General features: G+C 40.5%; 1 protein-coding gene across 1 annotated transcript in view; it reads right to left on the bottom strand.

Annotated features, from left to right (window-relative positions):
- Nucleotides 1–16,534, bottom strand: part of FAM186A (family with sequence similarity 186 member A) — a 78,832-nt gene that overhangs the window by 18,194 nt on the left and 44,104 nt on the right. Inside the window, exon 5 of the mRNA XM_040489024.1 lies at nucleotides 1,339–7,225. Within this exon, the coding sequence (XP_040344958.1) occupies nucleotides 1,339–7,225 (5,887 nt within the window). The remainder of the gene's footprint in view (nucleotides 1–1,338; nucleotides 7,226–16,534) is intronic.

Here is a 16,534-nt window from a genome sequence, read left to right as displayed (position 1 = left end):
GACAGAGCATGAACGGGGGAGGAGCAGAGAGAGAGGGAGACACAGAATCGGAAACAGGCTCCAGGCTCTGAGCCATCAGCCCAGAGCCCGACGCGGGGGCTCGAACTCACGGAGCGCGAGATCGTGACCTGGCTGAAGTCGGACGCTTAACCGACTGCGCCACCCAGGCGCCCCTGCAATTTTTATTTTTATTTGTTTGTTTGTTTTTGAGAGAGAGAACACACGCAAGTACAAGCACAGGAGGGGCAGAGGGAGAAGGAGAGAGAGAATCTTAAGCAGGCTCCATGCTCAGTGCAGAGCCCTACACAGGGCTTGATCTCACGACCATGAGATCATGACCTGGACCTGAGCTGAAATCAAGAGTCAGATGCTCAACTGCCTGAGCCACCAGTTGGCTGGCACCCCTATATTTGCAATCCTTTTTTTTTTTTTTTTTTGCAATTTTAGAAAATCAGGACCAGGACCTGTTTCCTCCAAGTTGCTTCAGCAGCAAGGTTACCATGGCAACACCTTGTATATAACCTGCCATCTCCCATTTTAAGAATCATACATCTTCTGGTGAACTCAAGAAGATGAAAGAAATTTAGAAAAACTAAAAGCATTTTTAAGCTTTTGAAGTTGATATTTTGGAGATCAAAATGATCCACAAAATATATCTGAACATCTCTGCTAGAGATATAAATGGATGAAATAGATCATATAACATTTTTTATTTCCAAAAAGATAGATCTCCTTTTGCTATCTTAAATAGGCCTCATTCCACAGACCTTCTGTAAGAGAATGTTTTAGGGGCACCTGGGTGGCTCAGTTGGTTAAGCATCTGACTTTGGCTCAGGTCATGATCTCATGGTTTGTGAGTTTGAGCCCCGTGTCAGGCTCAACGCTGACAGCTCAAAGCCTAGAGCCTGCTTCAGATTCTGTGTGTGTCTCTCTCTGCCCCTCCCCCACTCACACTCTGTGTCTCTCTCTCTCTCAAAAATAAGCACTAAAAAAAAGAGAGAAGGGCTCCTGGGTGGCTCAGTCGGTTAAGTGTCCGACTTCACTCAGGTCACGATCTCACAGTTTGTGAGTTTGAGCCCCTCGTCGGGCTCTGTGCTGACAGCTTGGAGCCTGAAGCCTCCTTCCGATTCTGTGTCTCCCTCTCTCTCTGCCCCTCACCTGCTCACACTCTGTCTCTCTCTGCTCTCAAACGTAAATGAACATTAAAAATTTAAAAAAGAGAGAGAATATTTTAGAACATCTAATCCGACAAACATGTATATACTTATAGAGCAATGAAGGGAGGATATTTGAAATCAGGACTAAACCAGAAAACTGAACCTTCAATATTACATCTACCTTGCACGCTGGATCAGCCTGTAAGCAATGTACTTGTGGAATAAGTATCCCAGCTGAACTGTGTCCGTATGAAGTGTCTCAATTATGACATTCCTAGCTGTTGTGTGTAGTTGTGAAGGAAGTCCAGAAGCTTTTGTGGCCTGATTTAAGAGTATCAGGTTCTTTCTCTGAGCCTCTACATCAACAAAATATCTCTGCTCTTTGAGCTCTTGGGGAGTGGAAGGGGGCACCAGCATCTTGGGTTTCTTGGTACCTGAAACTGAAGTCAGTATCCAGGACTTGTCTATAGGGGAGAACTTGGATTTCTGGTCCCATTCAGAAGATGAGATCTGTGATGTTTTGGGTAGTTTAGTTGTAAGAGAGGGTAGTGATGTTATAGGCTTCATGAGAGTCGGAATGTAAGGGGTTTGTGATACTGGTGTCCTGTAATTGGTGAGATAGGACTGAAATGTTCTAAATTGTTCCATGGCAATAGGATCATGGCATATCGGGATTTCTTCCAAAGTGTCAGACACCTCTGATATTTGGAACTTCTTAGTGGTGAAAGGGGCTTGAGTTACCTTGAAATCAGTAGCACTGGGATGAACAAATGCTGAATTAGGTTTCAGAGAAGAAATAATTGCCAATCTTTCCTTACTTTTCTTGGAGACAGAAGAGGACAAATCTTTCAGGGGCTTTCCAGGAGTTGGAGAGGTCCATAATGTTGGAAGATGCCCAGGGGTGGGAGGGATCCACAGTGGGGAAGCTTGACGCTGCCCAAGGGGAGAAGGGGCTTGTAGATAGCGAGATTGATCACAGGTAGCAGCGGGCTGGAATGCCTGGGGCTGCTCAGAGAGTATTAAGGGTCTAGGTTCCAGGAGCTCCCCATGGATGGAAGACGTTCCAGGAACCAAGGGCTTCCTAGGAGAAAGAGGAGCCAAGAGATCAGGAATCTGTGCAGAGGTGAGTGGGACTCCAGATATAGGGGGCTGCCTGGAGACCAGAGGGGCTTCTGATATCAGAGGTAGCTGAGGAGTCCTAGAGCCCCAAGAGGAAAAGAACTGCTGAAGGCCGAGAAGGGTCTCCAGTGTAAGAGGCTGCCCTGAAGTTGGCAGGGTCTCAGCTATGGGAAATTTCTCAGGAGTCAGTGGGACCTCTGGTGCTACAAACTCAACAGAGGTGGATTGACCTTTAGAAAACAGGGTCTGTTTAGAGGAAGGAAAAGTCTGTGGTGCAAGGAGTTTTCCAGGCTCAGAACGAATTCTCACTCCTAGTGATTTACCAGGGGCTTGGGAGAGAGGAGACTGTGATATCTGCAAAGGAATAGGAGAGACCTCCAATGCAGAGGATTTCTCAGCAATAGCAGCAGATGCTGGGGATTGCCTAGGAAGGACAGAAGCCTTCAATTTTTGAAGTGATCTAAGACTGGAAGGATCCAATGTGGGTAACTTCTTAGAAATGTGAGGAGCACTTGGTGTGACAGATTTATCAGTAACAGGCACAATCCCAACTTTCAGGGTATGTTCTAAAAGAGGATGGACACCAAGTGGTGAGAGCTGTTCATTAATGAGAGGTGCTCTTGATTTTAGGTCATCTACCCCAATGGGATGGGATTGCCCTGGAATGAAGGGAGCTCCCAAAGGCTGGACTTGCTCAAGGGTAAGGGGAAATCCTAAGACATGGGATTTGTCTGATTTATCTGATTCCCAGAAGTGTTCTGGAGAGAGAGAAATACCTAATGCTTGAGCCTGTTCTAAGGAGAGAGGGGCACCCAAAGCCTGGGTCTGTTCAGGGCTAAGAGTGACAGCTGGGACCCAGGCATTTTCTGGAGTGATAGGGACACCCAATTTCTGGGCCTGTGATGCAGTGAGAGGAGACTCCCATGCATGAACTTTCTCAAGGGTGTGTATGAAACCCAAGCCCTGGCATTTCTCAGGGCTGAGGGTGACCAGCAATGCCTTGAACTGCTCAGGGGTGAGAGTGATCCCCAGTGCCTGTGCCTGCTCAGGGGTGAGAGTGATCCCCAGTGCCTCTGCCTGCTCAGGGGTCACAGTGATCCCCTGTGCCTGGGTCTGCTGAGGGGTCAGAGTGATCCCTTGTGCCTGGGCCTGCTCAGGGGTGAGAGAGATCCCCAGTGCCTGGGCCTGCTGAGGGGTCAGAGTGATTGCCTGGGCCTGCTCAGGGGTGAGAGTGATCCCCCGTGCCTGTGCCTGCTGAGGGGTCAGAGTGATCCCCAGTGCCTGGGCCTGCTCAGTGGTGAGAGAGATCCCCTGTGCCTGGGCCTGCTGAGGGGTCAGAGTGATCCCCCCTGCCTGTGCCTGCTGAGGGGTCAGAGTGAGCCCCAGTACCTGGGCCTGCTGAGGGGTCAGAGTGATTGCCTGGGCCTGCTCAGGGGTGAGAGTGATCCCCCGTGCCTGTGCCTGCTGAGGGGTCAGAGTGATCCTCTGTGCCTGGGCCTGCTGAGGGGTCAGAGTGATCCCCAGTGCTTGGGCCTGCTGAGGGGTCAGAGTGATTGCCTGGGCCTGGGCCTGGGCCTGCTCAGGGATGAGAGGGATCCCCTGTGCCTGGGTGTGCTCCAGGGTCATAGTGACCCCCTGTGCCTGGGCCTGCTCAGGGGTGAGAGTGACCCCCTGTGCCTGGGCCTGCTGAGGGGTGAGAGTGATCCCCCCTGCCTGTGCCTGCTGAGGGGTCAGAGTGATCCCCAGTGCCTGGGCCTTTTCAGGGGTGAGAGTGATCCCCTGTGCCAGGGTCTGCTCCTCGGTGAAGGTGAACCCCAGTTCATGGGCCTGCTCGGGGGTGAGCGTGATCCCCTGTGACTGAGATTGCTGAGGAATAACAGTGGTCCCCAGTGCCTGGGCCTGCTCATAAGTGAGGGTGATCCCCAATTCCTGGGCCTGCTTGGGGGTGAGAGTGATCCCATGTGCCTGTGCCTGCTTATCAGTGAAGGTGAACCCCAGTTCATGGGTCTGCTCAGGTATGAAAGTGATCCCCAGTGCCTGTTCCTGCTGAGGGGTGAGAGTGATCCCTTGTGCCTTGGCTTGCTGAGGAGTGACAGTGGTCCTGAGTGCCTGGGCCTGCTCAGGAGTGAGAGGGATCCCAAGTGCCTGAGCCTGTTGAGGAGTGACAGTGATCCCCAATGCCTTTTGAAGAGTGTCAGTGATGCTCATTTCCTGGGCCTGCTCAGGGGTAAGACTGATCCCCAGTGCCTGGGCCTGTTCTGGGGCCACAGTGATGCCTGGTTCTTTGGTCTTTTGAGGGGTGATAGTGATCTCCAGTTCTCCAGGCCTCCAGGCCTGTTGAGGAGTTAGAGTGAGGGTCTTTGTGGGAGACTGTCCAGAAATTGGAAAGGCCCCAGGTGATGGCGATTGTGTCGATGGAGAAGGAGTGATTGGTATAGGGTGCTTTCCATCAGCAAAATTTTCTAATGTCTTCAGATGTCCATGGAACACTTTTCTTTGGTGTAACTGGGATGCTACTTTCGGTATGCTCTTCCATTTGGGAGACACCGTCACTGAAGTTTGGCTGAACATCTTTTCTAGTGTGTCAGAACTTTTCTCATTGATCTTCCTCTGATCCTTTGTCTTTTTCTGCTTCTGCCTTCCATGGTCTTCTATGTTTCTCCTTGGCTTCTGCTTCTCTTCTTTCTCCCTATTTATTTCTAGCTTCGGGTGTCTCAGTTCCTTCTGAACTGGCCTCATCTGCTCCTCCTCCTCCTCCTCCAGGGGTACCAATTGTTCTTCCATTTCTTGATTCCATGCCTCCAGCTGCTGCTGTTTTGGCTTCTGATATCCTTTCTCTTTTCTTTGCATTTGCTCGTCATCTTGCTCAGTCTGTTTTTGTTGTTCCTTCCATGCTTCCTCTTCCTGCCACCATTTCTGCTTCTGTTGCCTCTGCTTTCTCTCCTTCATTTGGAGCCATGACTCTTCCTTCTCCAATTTTTTACTTATCAGCTCATGGCTCTTCTTCCAGAAACTCCCTTCCTCTTGCAAATGGTGTTTGAGACCCTCACCAAATACTTTTTCTTGACCTTCTTGCAAATATTCATCCCACCTCTGTTTTTCCTTTTCCTTGTGGTCTCTCCCTACTGTTGAGGCTACTGGAGCATCTCTTTCACCTTCTATTTCAGTCAAGATCATTTGTATTAAATTGTCAATTAATGGGTCCATGCTCTTAGATGAGAGTAAGGTGCTAATTTCAGCCTTTGCACTAATTGGCTTCTGAAAATGCAATCCTGGCATAAATGAGACTTCCTTTTTTCGTTTCATAGGTTTCTCTCCAACTTGTCCTGCATTTTTTATGTCTTTGTATTCTCTCAAGATTTTTGCCACAGTTTCAGCCACAGTTTGGAAGTATTCCTCCATTTTTGCCTTTATGATTTCTAATTTTTTGACCTCTGCTGTTTTTAATAATAACTCCTCTTTTGGCACAGCCTTTTTATCCAAAGGCTTTCCTATGTTATCAATTTTCTCATTTAGGAAAGCCATTATAGCTTTTTGAAATTCTTCTAGGTTACTCTCTTCACTTTTGCCATCTGGGCTTTCTAGAACTCTGGTAGATTCTGAAGTCTCTTTTGCTATCCTAGATTGTGATTTAACAAGTTCAGGAGACTTGAATTTCTTGGCTAAGACTATGATATCCTCAGTTTTTCCCTCTTTGCTTGTGGTGGTTCTTGGAGAGATCTGACGTTTCTTCCCTTTTGTTTTCATTTTCTCAGAGGAATAACCAAGTTCAGTCAATTTGAATTGCTCTGCTTGGCTACTCATCTCACTTTTGCTCTCTTTGTCCATTGACTCAGTGGTGGGTTCTTCTTTATTCTCTGAAGAAATCTGGCTTTTGTCATGTGAATATTCAGGTTTGACCTTCCTGAGTCTTTCCCACATACTACCTGTTCCACTTTTGCCACTTTGTCTTTTTGTGTCAGTAGAAAGGTAATCAGTAGGGACATAGCGACTTTTTGATTCTGCGAATGACTTTGGTTTGGCTTCAGAAAACAATTTCATTTCTTTTCTATTCTTTTCCAGTGCCTGTAGCTCCAAGTCATGATCAAGTTCGGTCTCTTTCTGTTTACCTTTATCATCACTCAGATGTGATCCAGAGGTCTCATCCATAGATGAGCCTTTAATTTGCTTTTTCTTCCGTGATTGATACTGGTCATCATCTTTCTTCAGTGACACCTTATCTTCAGTGATACCTTCAGAAGACTCTTTTTGTTTTTTTTCAGGTAAAGGGTATTGCTGTTCAATTAAATCTGGGGTCATTTCAGCTGGGGCTGTATATGAAAATGCTGAGTCCCACTGGATCCCCGAGGCTTTGGTCTCTTGTGTTTGGGCCTCGTCTATAATGTTTTCAAATTCTTTAGTCAAAATATTTTCCATACTGTCTTCTATGTCAGTTTTGCTAATGGCAATGGATGATTGTGGAGAAAGCTCAGGCAACGCTTTCAAGGTTGATGTGGGTAATGCTGTAGGTAGTTGTTGCTCTACAATACCTTTGGACCAAATAAATTGTTCATATTTTTCTTCTGCATCTTGAAGTTTCTGCTGAAGTATTTCATTTTGTTCACTGAGATCTCGTATTATTTTCAGAGAGAGCTCTTTTTCTTTTTCACTTGTCTCATTTATATACATATTAGCGCTTTGGAGGGTAAAAACTTTTACTTCATCATTTAGTGTATTCAAAGCTTTAGAAAGGTTTACTATTGTTGATGATATATATTTAATAGCATTGTTTTCCAATTTATTGAACATTGCAGTGTTTATGAGTTCCTGTAGCATATCTTGGATTTCTGAAACCTTTGTATTTGTTGCAAATTCATCACTAATCATCTGATCTGGTCTTAAAGCATGAGCTGTTGCAGGTCGCTTTATAACCCTTTCTTTCCAAGATTTCCATAGAGTACCTCTAGATGCTGGAGGAAAAAAACCACAAAACATAAAATAATGAGATTGCATTTCTTCTTCTGTGTGGTGCTCTATCTATGCTAAAGCCTAGGACTTTAGCCTAAATTATGGATAGGTATAGGATAAAGATTCATCAGAAAGTTTTGGCTCCAATGGGGTACCTGACTGGCTCAGTCTATAGAGCATATGACTCTTGATCTCAAGGTTGTGAGTTTGAGCCCCACGTTGGGTGTAGAGATTACTTAAGAAGAAAAAGAAAAAAAAAAGATTTTATTTTTATTTTATTTATTTATTTATTTTTTGAGAGAGAGAGAGAATATCTTAAGCAGGCTCCACACTCAGCATGGAGCCCAATGCAAGGCTCAGTGTCACAACTGTGAGATCATGACCTGAGCTGAAATCAAGGGTCAGATGCTCAACTGACTAAGCCACATGGGTGCCCCTAAAAATAAAATCTTAAAAAAAAAACAACAAAAAAACCTTTACCTCCAAAGTAAATAGTATTATTTTTTCCCACAATTACCTAGAATTTTGCTTCCAAAATTTAGTCTTTAGTCTTTAGTTATGATCTCAGCTTACCTTCAGTTGTAAGTTTGGGATTAGATATAACATAAGCCAAAACTTTCCTTTGGCTTTGATTATGCTTGATGCTTTCCATTTTCTTTCTTAGGTTCCTGTCCTTCTTTTCTCACTTTTCTGAATCACAGTTAGTCTTGGTTCTTTCAGAAGAGTCACAAAAGAGCAGAAAAAAGTCAAACATTTGAAGGGATTTCCAGAATGGCTGAATGAGAAACTCGGCAAAAATTTTTCCCATAAAAGCAATGATAAAATTTGACAAAACTGCCCAAGCCAATGATTTTAGGACTTTGGAAATTGACTGCAAGCATACAACAAAATGGTAAGCATTTTTTTCAAGAAAAATTACTAAACTTCAGTAAGAACTGGAAGTCTGTGATGTTTTAGCCTGGAGCTTCTTCTGTTTCCAACTCCCCCAAGCCATGTTACCTGGTAGTTCTACAAGAGTGAGTCAAGCCTTGAAGCTCTACTGCCTGAGGGGGCTGATTTGATCTGGAATAAAGCAGGGAAAAAACACATGCCTAGGGACGTTGTCTAAAACAATACTTCCTTAACTCACACACAGATCCATTAGCAAAGAATAGAAGCCTTACTGGATCAGTCGGGATCACTTAATGATTGGCCAGTTATTGACCACTAAGTTATGCTGACCCAAAGATGACCCCTAGGAATTCAAGCTTTAAAATATAAACAAAAATGAGGGAAAAAAAAGAACTGAGCAAAGATGTCAGTAGCCACACACTGTTGGGGAGACAGACTTTACTGCATTAATCCAGACAAATCACTAAAAAGCAAAGGAAAAAAGGAGCAAAAAGAAACCCTGGAGGTTATAGGGGAAGTCAGACTCTAAAGTTGCTATAATATGTCATCTAAAATGTCCAGTTTTGGGGGTGCCTGGATGGTTCAGTCGGTTAAGAGTCCAAGTCTTGATTTCAGCTCAGGTCATGATCTCATGGTTCATGAGTTCAAGTCCTGCATCTGGCTCTGTGCTGACAGCACAGACCCTGCTTGGGATGCTCTCTCCCCCCACCCTTCTCGTTGCCCCTCCCCAACTTGCTCTCTTTCTGTCTCAAAAATAAATAGATAAACATTAAAAACACTTAAAAAAAATAAAATTTTTAAAAAATATTGAGGAAATAATAATGGCCAAATCATCCCAAATTTGATGAAAAACATTAATCTACACATTCAAGAAGATCATTGAGCTCTAAGATAAATACAAAAAGATCCATACCTAGATACATCATAGTCAATTGTTGAAAGCCAGACAAAGAATCTTTAATGTAAAAAGATAAAAATGACTTACCACAATCAAAGGAGACTAAAAAATCAAAGCATAGGGGAGCCATAGTAAATTTAACAGCTTACCACTGATTAGAAACAAGAGGCCCAAACACAGTGGGATGACTATTCAAAGTGGTGAAAGAATAATACTGCTAACCAAGAATTCTATATCCAGGAAAACTATCCTTCAAAAAATGAAGGTAAAACATCCATTCCCTGAAATAACACTCTTCCCAAAGTACCATGCACATGCAACTCTCATAACCATCCTCATTATAAGTGTCTTTAAAGACTTCTCTAAATGGATTACAGAATTTCTATTACATCCATTCCTTGAAATAACACTCTTCTCAAAGTAGTATGCACATACAGCTCTTGTAAGCATCCTTATTGCATGTGTTTTTAAACAGTTCTCTAAATATATTACATTATTCACTGAAATAACACTCCTGTAAATGTGGCTTGCAGTGAACACTCATATATCCATGTGTTTTCAACACTTCTGTAAATGTATTACAGAATTTCTATCAGATCCATTCCATGAAATAACTATTTTCAAAGTAATCAGAGGATGTAACCTGTTATTTTTCTTTTTAATGAAGGCAAGAAATAAGACATACAGATGGCAACTAAGGATATGAAAAGATGTTCAGTGTCATCTGTCATTAGAGAATTGGAAACTGTTGTAGCCACTCTGGAAAGCACTATGGAGATTCCTTAGAAAGTTAAAAATAGAACTACCTTACAACCCAGCAATTGCACTACTAGATATTTACCCAAAGGATACAAAAATACTGATTCAAAGGGACACGTGCACCCCAATATTTATAGCAACATTATCAGTAGTAACTAAATTATGGAAAGAGCCCAATTGTCCATTGACTGATGAGTGGATAAAGAAGATGTGCGATATATATACAATAGAATATTACTCAGCCAAAAAAAAAGAATGAAATTTTGTCATTTGCAACAATATTGATGGAGCTAGAGTGTATTATGCTAAGTGAAATAAGTCAGAGAAAGACAAGTACCATATGATTTCATTCATGTGGAATTTAAGAAACAAAACAGAAGAACATAGGAGAAAGAGAAAACCAAAAAAAAAAAAAAAAAAAAAAGAGGAAGACAAACCATAAGAGACTATTAACTATAGAGAACAAACTGAGGGGAGGGGCACTGTGTAAGGAATAGTTTAAATAGGTGATGGGTATTAAGGAGGGCACTTGTGATAAGCACTGGGTGTTATATGTAAGAGATGAATCACTAAATTCTACTTCTGAAACCAATTTATATTACATGTTAACTAACTAGAATTTAAGTAAAAACTTGAAAAAAAAAGAATTGCAAATTACAACAATGAAATATGTTACACATTTCTGAAAATGGCTAAATCCAAAAAACCAATAATGCCAATTGCTAACAAGTACAGGGAGTGACAAGAACTCCTGTTGAAAAATGGTGGGAATGAGAAATGGTACATCTACTTGGAAAGACAGTTTGGCAGTTTCTTACAAAGTTACTTACAAAGTAATGTAATCTTATCAAATGATCTAGCCATCATGCTCCTAGGTTTTTACATAATTAATTCGAAAACTTATGTCCATGAGAAAGAGTGTGTGTGTGTGTGTGTGTGTGTGTGTGTGTGTGTATGGCAGTTTTATTCTTAGTCACCAAAACCTGGAAGCAACCACATAAACAAGCTGTGGTGCATCTGTACAATGGAATATTATTCAGCAGTAAAAAGAAATAAGCTATTAGGCCATAAAAAGATAGGGAGGAACCTTAAATGTATATTGCTAAGTGACAGAAGCCAGTCTGAAAAAGCTACATACTACATGATTCCAATTATATGACATCCTTGGAAAACCAAAACTATGGAGACATAGGGGCACCTGGGTGGCTCAGTCAGTTAAGGGTCCGACTTCGGCTCAGGTCATGATCTCACAGCCCGTGAGTTTGAGCCCGGCATCAAGCTCTGTGCTGACAGCTCAGAGCCTGGAGCCTGTTTCACATTCTGTGTCTCCCTCTCTCTCTGACCCTCCCTTGTTCATGCTCTGTCTCTCTCTGTCACAGAAGTAAGTAAACGTTAAAAAAAAAAAAAAAAAAAAAACTATGGAGACATAAAAAATTATCAGTACCAGAGACTTGGGGAAAAAGGGGAAGAATACATAAGTGAATCACAGGGCATTTTTAGGGTGGAAAAACTATTCTGTATGATACTATAAGGGCGGATACATGACAATATACATTTGTCAAACCCAGTAGAACTCTATAGCACAAAGAGTGAAACTTAATGTATACAAAATTTTTAAATACCCTTTTAAGAGGTCAGGGGATCCCAGGAAAGAATGTAGACTGTGATATGACAATCTAACAATATAAGAAATGTATGACACAACCTCACTGAAAGGAATGAGAGGATGCAGGGAGTGCTGACCTATAAGTAACCGGAAATGAATGGAGTCTGTAAGACTGAAGACAAAGTGCTGTACTCTAGTTGATAAGTTATTTCCCACTAGGGTATGGGTTAATAATTCTGATACTGCTATGCATGTATACTGGAATCGAGCAATTAAGTGAAGTAGATGGTAGGAGCAAGTTTCTTATTGTTTGTCATAATTTATAGATAAGCAAGGGGAAGAAACTGGAATGGTCTATGTGTGATAATGAATTAAAATTAGAGAAATCACTATAAACTTATGTTTAGTTTAAAGTAGTTACAGATGATAATATATATACATATTAATAGATATGTGTAACTGCATTGGCTCTACACACACACACACACACACACACACACATATATATATATTTTGTTGTTGTTGTTGTTGTTGTTCTGTCGAATGAGAGGACTGAACAGAAATGACAGCCCAGTAGCAATGAACACACCTAGCAACCAGACCTTGCTTTTTAATACTATTCTCTACTAAAAGTAACCAGAAATCCTTGAAGAAATGACAGATTATAAGACTGGAGCAGGGTATATTCGAGATGAACCTGAAGCATCTTGTAGTGCCAGAAAGTAGGGAAGGGCTAAAAAAATAAAAAAGAAAGGGGCACCTGGGTTGCTCAGTTGGTTGAGCGTCTGACTTCGGCTCAGGTCATCTCACAGCTTGTGAGTTCAAGCCCTGCGTCTGGCTCTGTGCTAACAGCTAAGAGCCTGGAACCTGCTTTGGATTCTGTTTCTGTCTCTCTCTCTCTCTCTCTGCACTTCCCTGTTCGTGCACTGTCTTTCTCTTTCTCTCAAATATAAATAAACATTAAAAAAAATATTTAATAATAATAAAAAGAAAGAAAGAAAAAAGAAAAAGCCACATCGATGAGGTTATGTTAAAGGGGCACAGGAACCAACTGAAAGAGGTCCCAACGGCCAAAACTAGAACAACTTAAGCAAGTAAATAAAGTAGTATTGGATTATAACTCAAAGTCCAAAAAAAATCTGAGTTCATTTTGAGATAAATAATTGAATAAATAAATAAATGAGGAAGAAGAGACAAATTATAGTACATAAGAACTTCAAATAATTTATGTAGATATTCATCCTAAAAGAAAGGGAGCACAACTCCCTTTTCCTTAAGTATGGGCTGCACATATAGACTTATTTTAAAAAGCAAAGTATGGAAAATGAGGAAAAAGAGTAACTTTACAGTGGAGAAACCTGACAAGCACTACTTTAGCCACGTGGTCAAGGTCAACATTGAGTCATTTGATAGTACATACCCTTGAAATTGTATGATGACAATGGTACTTTACCTCTGTGATCTTTCTCCTCAAAATCCATAACCCCAGAGTAAATGTGAGAAAAACACCAGACAAATTCCCATAGGGGAGCATCTTATAATATATCTGACTGGTGCTCCTCACATGTGTCAGGAACATCAAACAGAAGGAAAAGTCTGTGAAATTGTCACAGCCAAGAAAGCCTAAGAAGACATGACAATTAAATGTAATTTGGTACCCTGGATGGAATCCTGAAACAAAAAAGGACATTAGGTAAAAACAAGGAATTATGACTACAGTCCATAAATTATGGACTTTAGTTAATAATGTGTCAATACTGGTTTGTTAATTATAACAAATGTATCATACTAATGTAATATATTAGTAATAGGGGAAACTATGGAGAAATATGGAATTCTCTGTACTATTTTCTCACTTTTTTTTATAAATCTAAAACTACCTTAAAAAAATAAAGTCTATTAAAAAATGAAAGTGAAATAAAGACATTCTAGATCAGCAAAACGGAAAGAATTTGCTGCTAGTAGACCAGCCTTATAAGAAAGACAAAGAAGTCCTTCAGGTTGAAAGGAAATGATACCAGAGGATAACTCAAAATCACACAAAGAAATAAAGAGCACAAGTATATGTAGGTAAAAATATGCTTTCCTTTCCTCTCTTAACTGATTAAAAAGACAATCATATAAAACAATAATTATGAACTATGTTGTTGGGCTTATGATACATAAAAATGTAATATATATGACAAAATCCAAAGGAGGGGAAGAGAATGGAGCTAATGGAGCAAAAATTCTATATTTTGCTTGTATTAAGTTAGCACTAATCTGAAACAGATTGTGATAATTTTTTTAAGTGTATTTATCTTGAGAAAGAGAGAGAGAGAAAGTGAATGGGGGAGCGACAGAGAGAAAGGGAGAGGGAGAATCCCAAGTAGACTCCACACTGTCAGTGCAGAGCTCAACATGGGGCTCAAACTCACCAATGGTGAGATCATGACCTGAGCCAAAATCAAGAGTCCAATGCTTAACCAGCTGAGCCACACAGGCGCCCCTGGTTGTGATAATTTAAAATGTGTGCTGCAATCCCTAAAGAGCTACTAAGGAATTACTCCAAAAATATAGGGGGAAAATGGAATTAAAATGGTACACTAGAAAATATTTGTTTAACACAAAAAGTAGTAAAAGAAGAACAGGAGAACAAAGAGATGAGACATGGAAAATAAACAGCAACACAACACATATAAATCCAATCATATCAATAATTACATTAAATATGAAAGAATTAAATACTCGAAAGTTAAAGATTGCCCAATTTTATGTGTATTTGTGTATTTTTTTTGTGTGTATATATATTTAAAAGCCAACACGATCCAATGATAAGCAACATATCTTAGATTCAATCTTGCACAGTAACCACAGGGGAGCTGGAGAGAATAGACTAATATCAAACAAAATAGACTTTAAGACAAAAAAAATGGTTCTAGATACAATGAGGGACATTTTATAATGATAAAAAGATCAGTTCATCAGTAAGCTATCACAATATGAACATACATGCACCTAATAACAGAGCCTTAAAATATAGGAAGCAAAACCAGACAGAATTAAAGAGAAATAGCTAACTCAGTAATAGTAGTTGGGAAGTTCAATATCCCACTCTTAATAATAGAACAACTAGACAGAAAATCAGTAAGGATATATACAGAAGACTAAAACAACAATATAAACCAACTGTAGAACACTCCACCCAACAAAAGCAAAATATATCTTTTCAAACACACACAGAACATTCTCCAGGATAGACCATATGGTAGGCTATAAAGCAAGTCACAATAAATGTAAAAGGATTGAAAGAATACAAAGTATGTTCCACAAAATACTTCACATGGGATAGATAGATACATAGATATACAGATAACGATAATTTCCTACTGGTTCTGCTTCTCTGGTTGAACACTAACCAATACAAGCTTTTGTTTTTGTTTTAAGTTATTTATTTATTTATTTATTTATTTTTAGTAATCTCTATACCTAATGAAGGGCCCAAACTCATGACCCTGAGATCAAGAGTCACATGCTCCTCTGCCTGAGCCAGCCAAGCACCGCCCCCCCATACAAGTTTTTAATACGACACTAAAACCATGAACCACAAAAGAAAATATTGACAAATTGATTTGACTTCATCAAAATCAAAAACCATTGGCCTTCAAATGCCCCATTAAGAAAATGAAAAGTCAAACCAAAGATTAAGAGAAAATGTTTGAAAATCATGTTTCTTTCTTTTTTTTTTTTTAATGTTTCTTTATTTTTGAGAGAGACAGAGAGATAGAGTGTGAGTCAGGGAGAGGCAGAGAGAGAGGGAGACACAGAATCTGAAGCAGGCTCCAGGCTCTGAGCTTGAACCCATGAACCACAAGATCATGACACGAGCTGAAGTCAGACACTTAACCAACTGAGCCATTCAGGCGTCCCTGAGAATCACATTTCAAGACTTGTATTCAGAATACATAAAGGACTCTTAAAACTCAATAATAGAAATGGGTAAGCATTTGAATAGTCATTTCAGCACAATAAATATAAGAATGACTAATAAGCACCTGGATAGATGCTCAACATCATCAGTCTTTAGGGAAATACAATTTAAAACCACAATGGAGAAGGGGAGTAGTGCTTGGGTGGCTCAGTTGGTTGAGAGGCAGACTTCAGCTCAGCGCATGATCTCACAGTTTGTGAGTTCTAGCCCTGCATCAGGCTCTCTACTGTCAGTGTGGAGCTTTGGATCCTCTGTCCTCCTCTCTCTCTGCACCTCACCCACTCGTGCTCTCTCTCTCAAAAGTAAATAAACATTAAAAAAATAAATAAAACCACAATGGGATACCACTTCACACCTCTTGGAAAGGCGATCCTAAAGAAGTCCATAAAAAGTGTTGAGGATGTGGAAAAACTGGAACCTTAATACATTGCTGATGGGAACGTAAAATAGTGCTGTCATTTGGGCAATAAGTTAACAATTTCTTTAAAAGATACGCATAAACTTACCAGCAATAGGTAAATGACCCAGAAATTCTACTCCTGGGTATCTACCCAAAAGAAATGAAAACATACATCCACACAAAGACTTATACATCTGGGTTTATAGCAGCATTATTCATAAAAGTCAAATGTCAAAATAATCTGAATGTCCATGAACTGGTGAGTAGGTAAACAAAATGTGGTATATGCAAAAAATGATATACAATTGGTCATAGAAAGGAAGAAACTACTGATACATCCTATAACATGGCTGAACCTCAAAACCATTATTTAAGTAAAAGAAACCACATATAAAAGACTACGTATAATATGATTCCATCTTATGAAATGTCCAAAAAAGGCAAACTTATTGAGACAGAAAATAGATTTGTGTATGTTTGGAACATACACAAATGTTGTGTGTGTGTTTGGAACATACACAAATGTTGTGTGTGTGTGTGTGTGGGTGGGTGGGAGTGAGGATTGACTGCAAAAGGGCATGAGGGATCTTTTTTGGGATGAAGGAAATGTTCTAAAATTGAATTGTGGGGAGGGGGGCAGTGGTGGTGGCTGGCTGGCTCAGTCAGTAGAGCATGAGACTCTTGATCTCTGGGTCATGACTTTAAGCCCCATGCTGGGTATGGAACCTACTTTAAAAAATATAAAATAAAATAAAATAAAATAAAATAAAATAAAATAAAATAAAAT

This window comes from Herpailurus yagouaroundi, unplaced genomic scaffold (assembly GCF_014898765.1).
Source record: "Herpailurus yagouaroundi ecotype Mexico unplaced genomic scaffold, PumYag 166, whole genome shotgun sequence".
In the NCBI taxonomy this organism is placed as follows: Eukaryota; Metazoa; Chordata; class Mammalia; order Carnivora; family Felidae; genus Herpailurus; species Herpailurus yagouaroundi.
The sequence above is the reverse complement of the archived record's forward strand: the minus strand, read 5'-3'. Positions and strand labels throughout refer to the sequence as shown.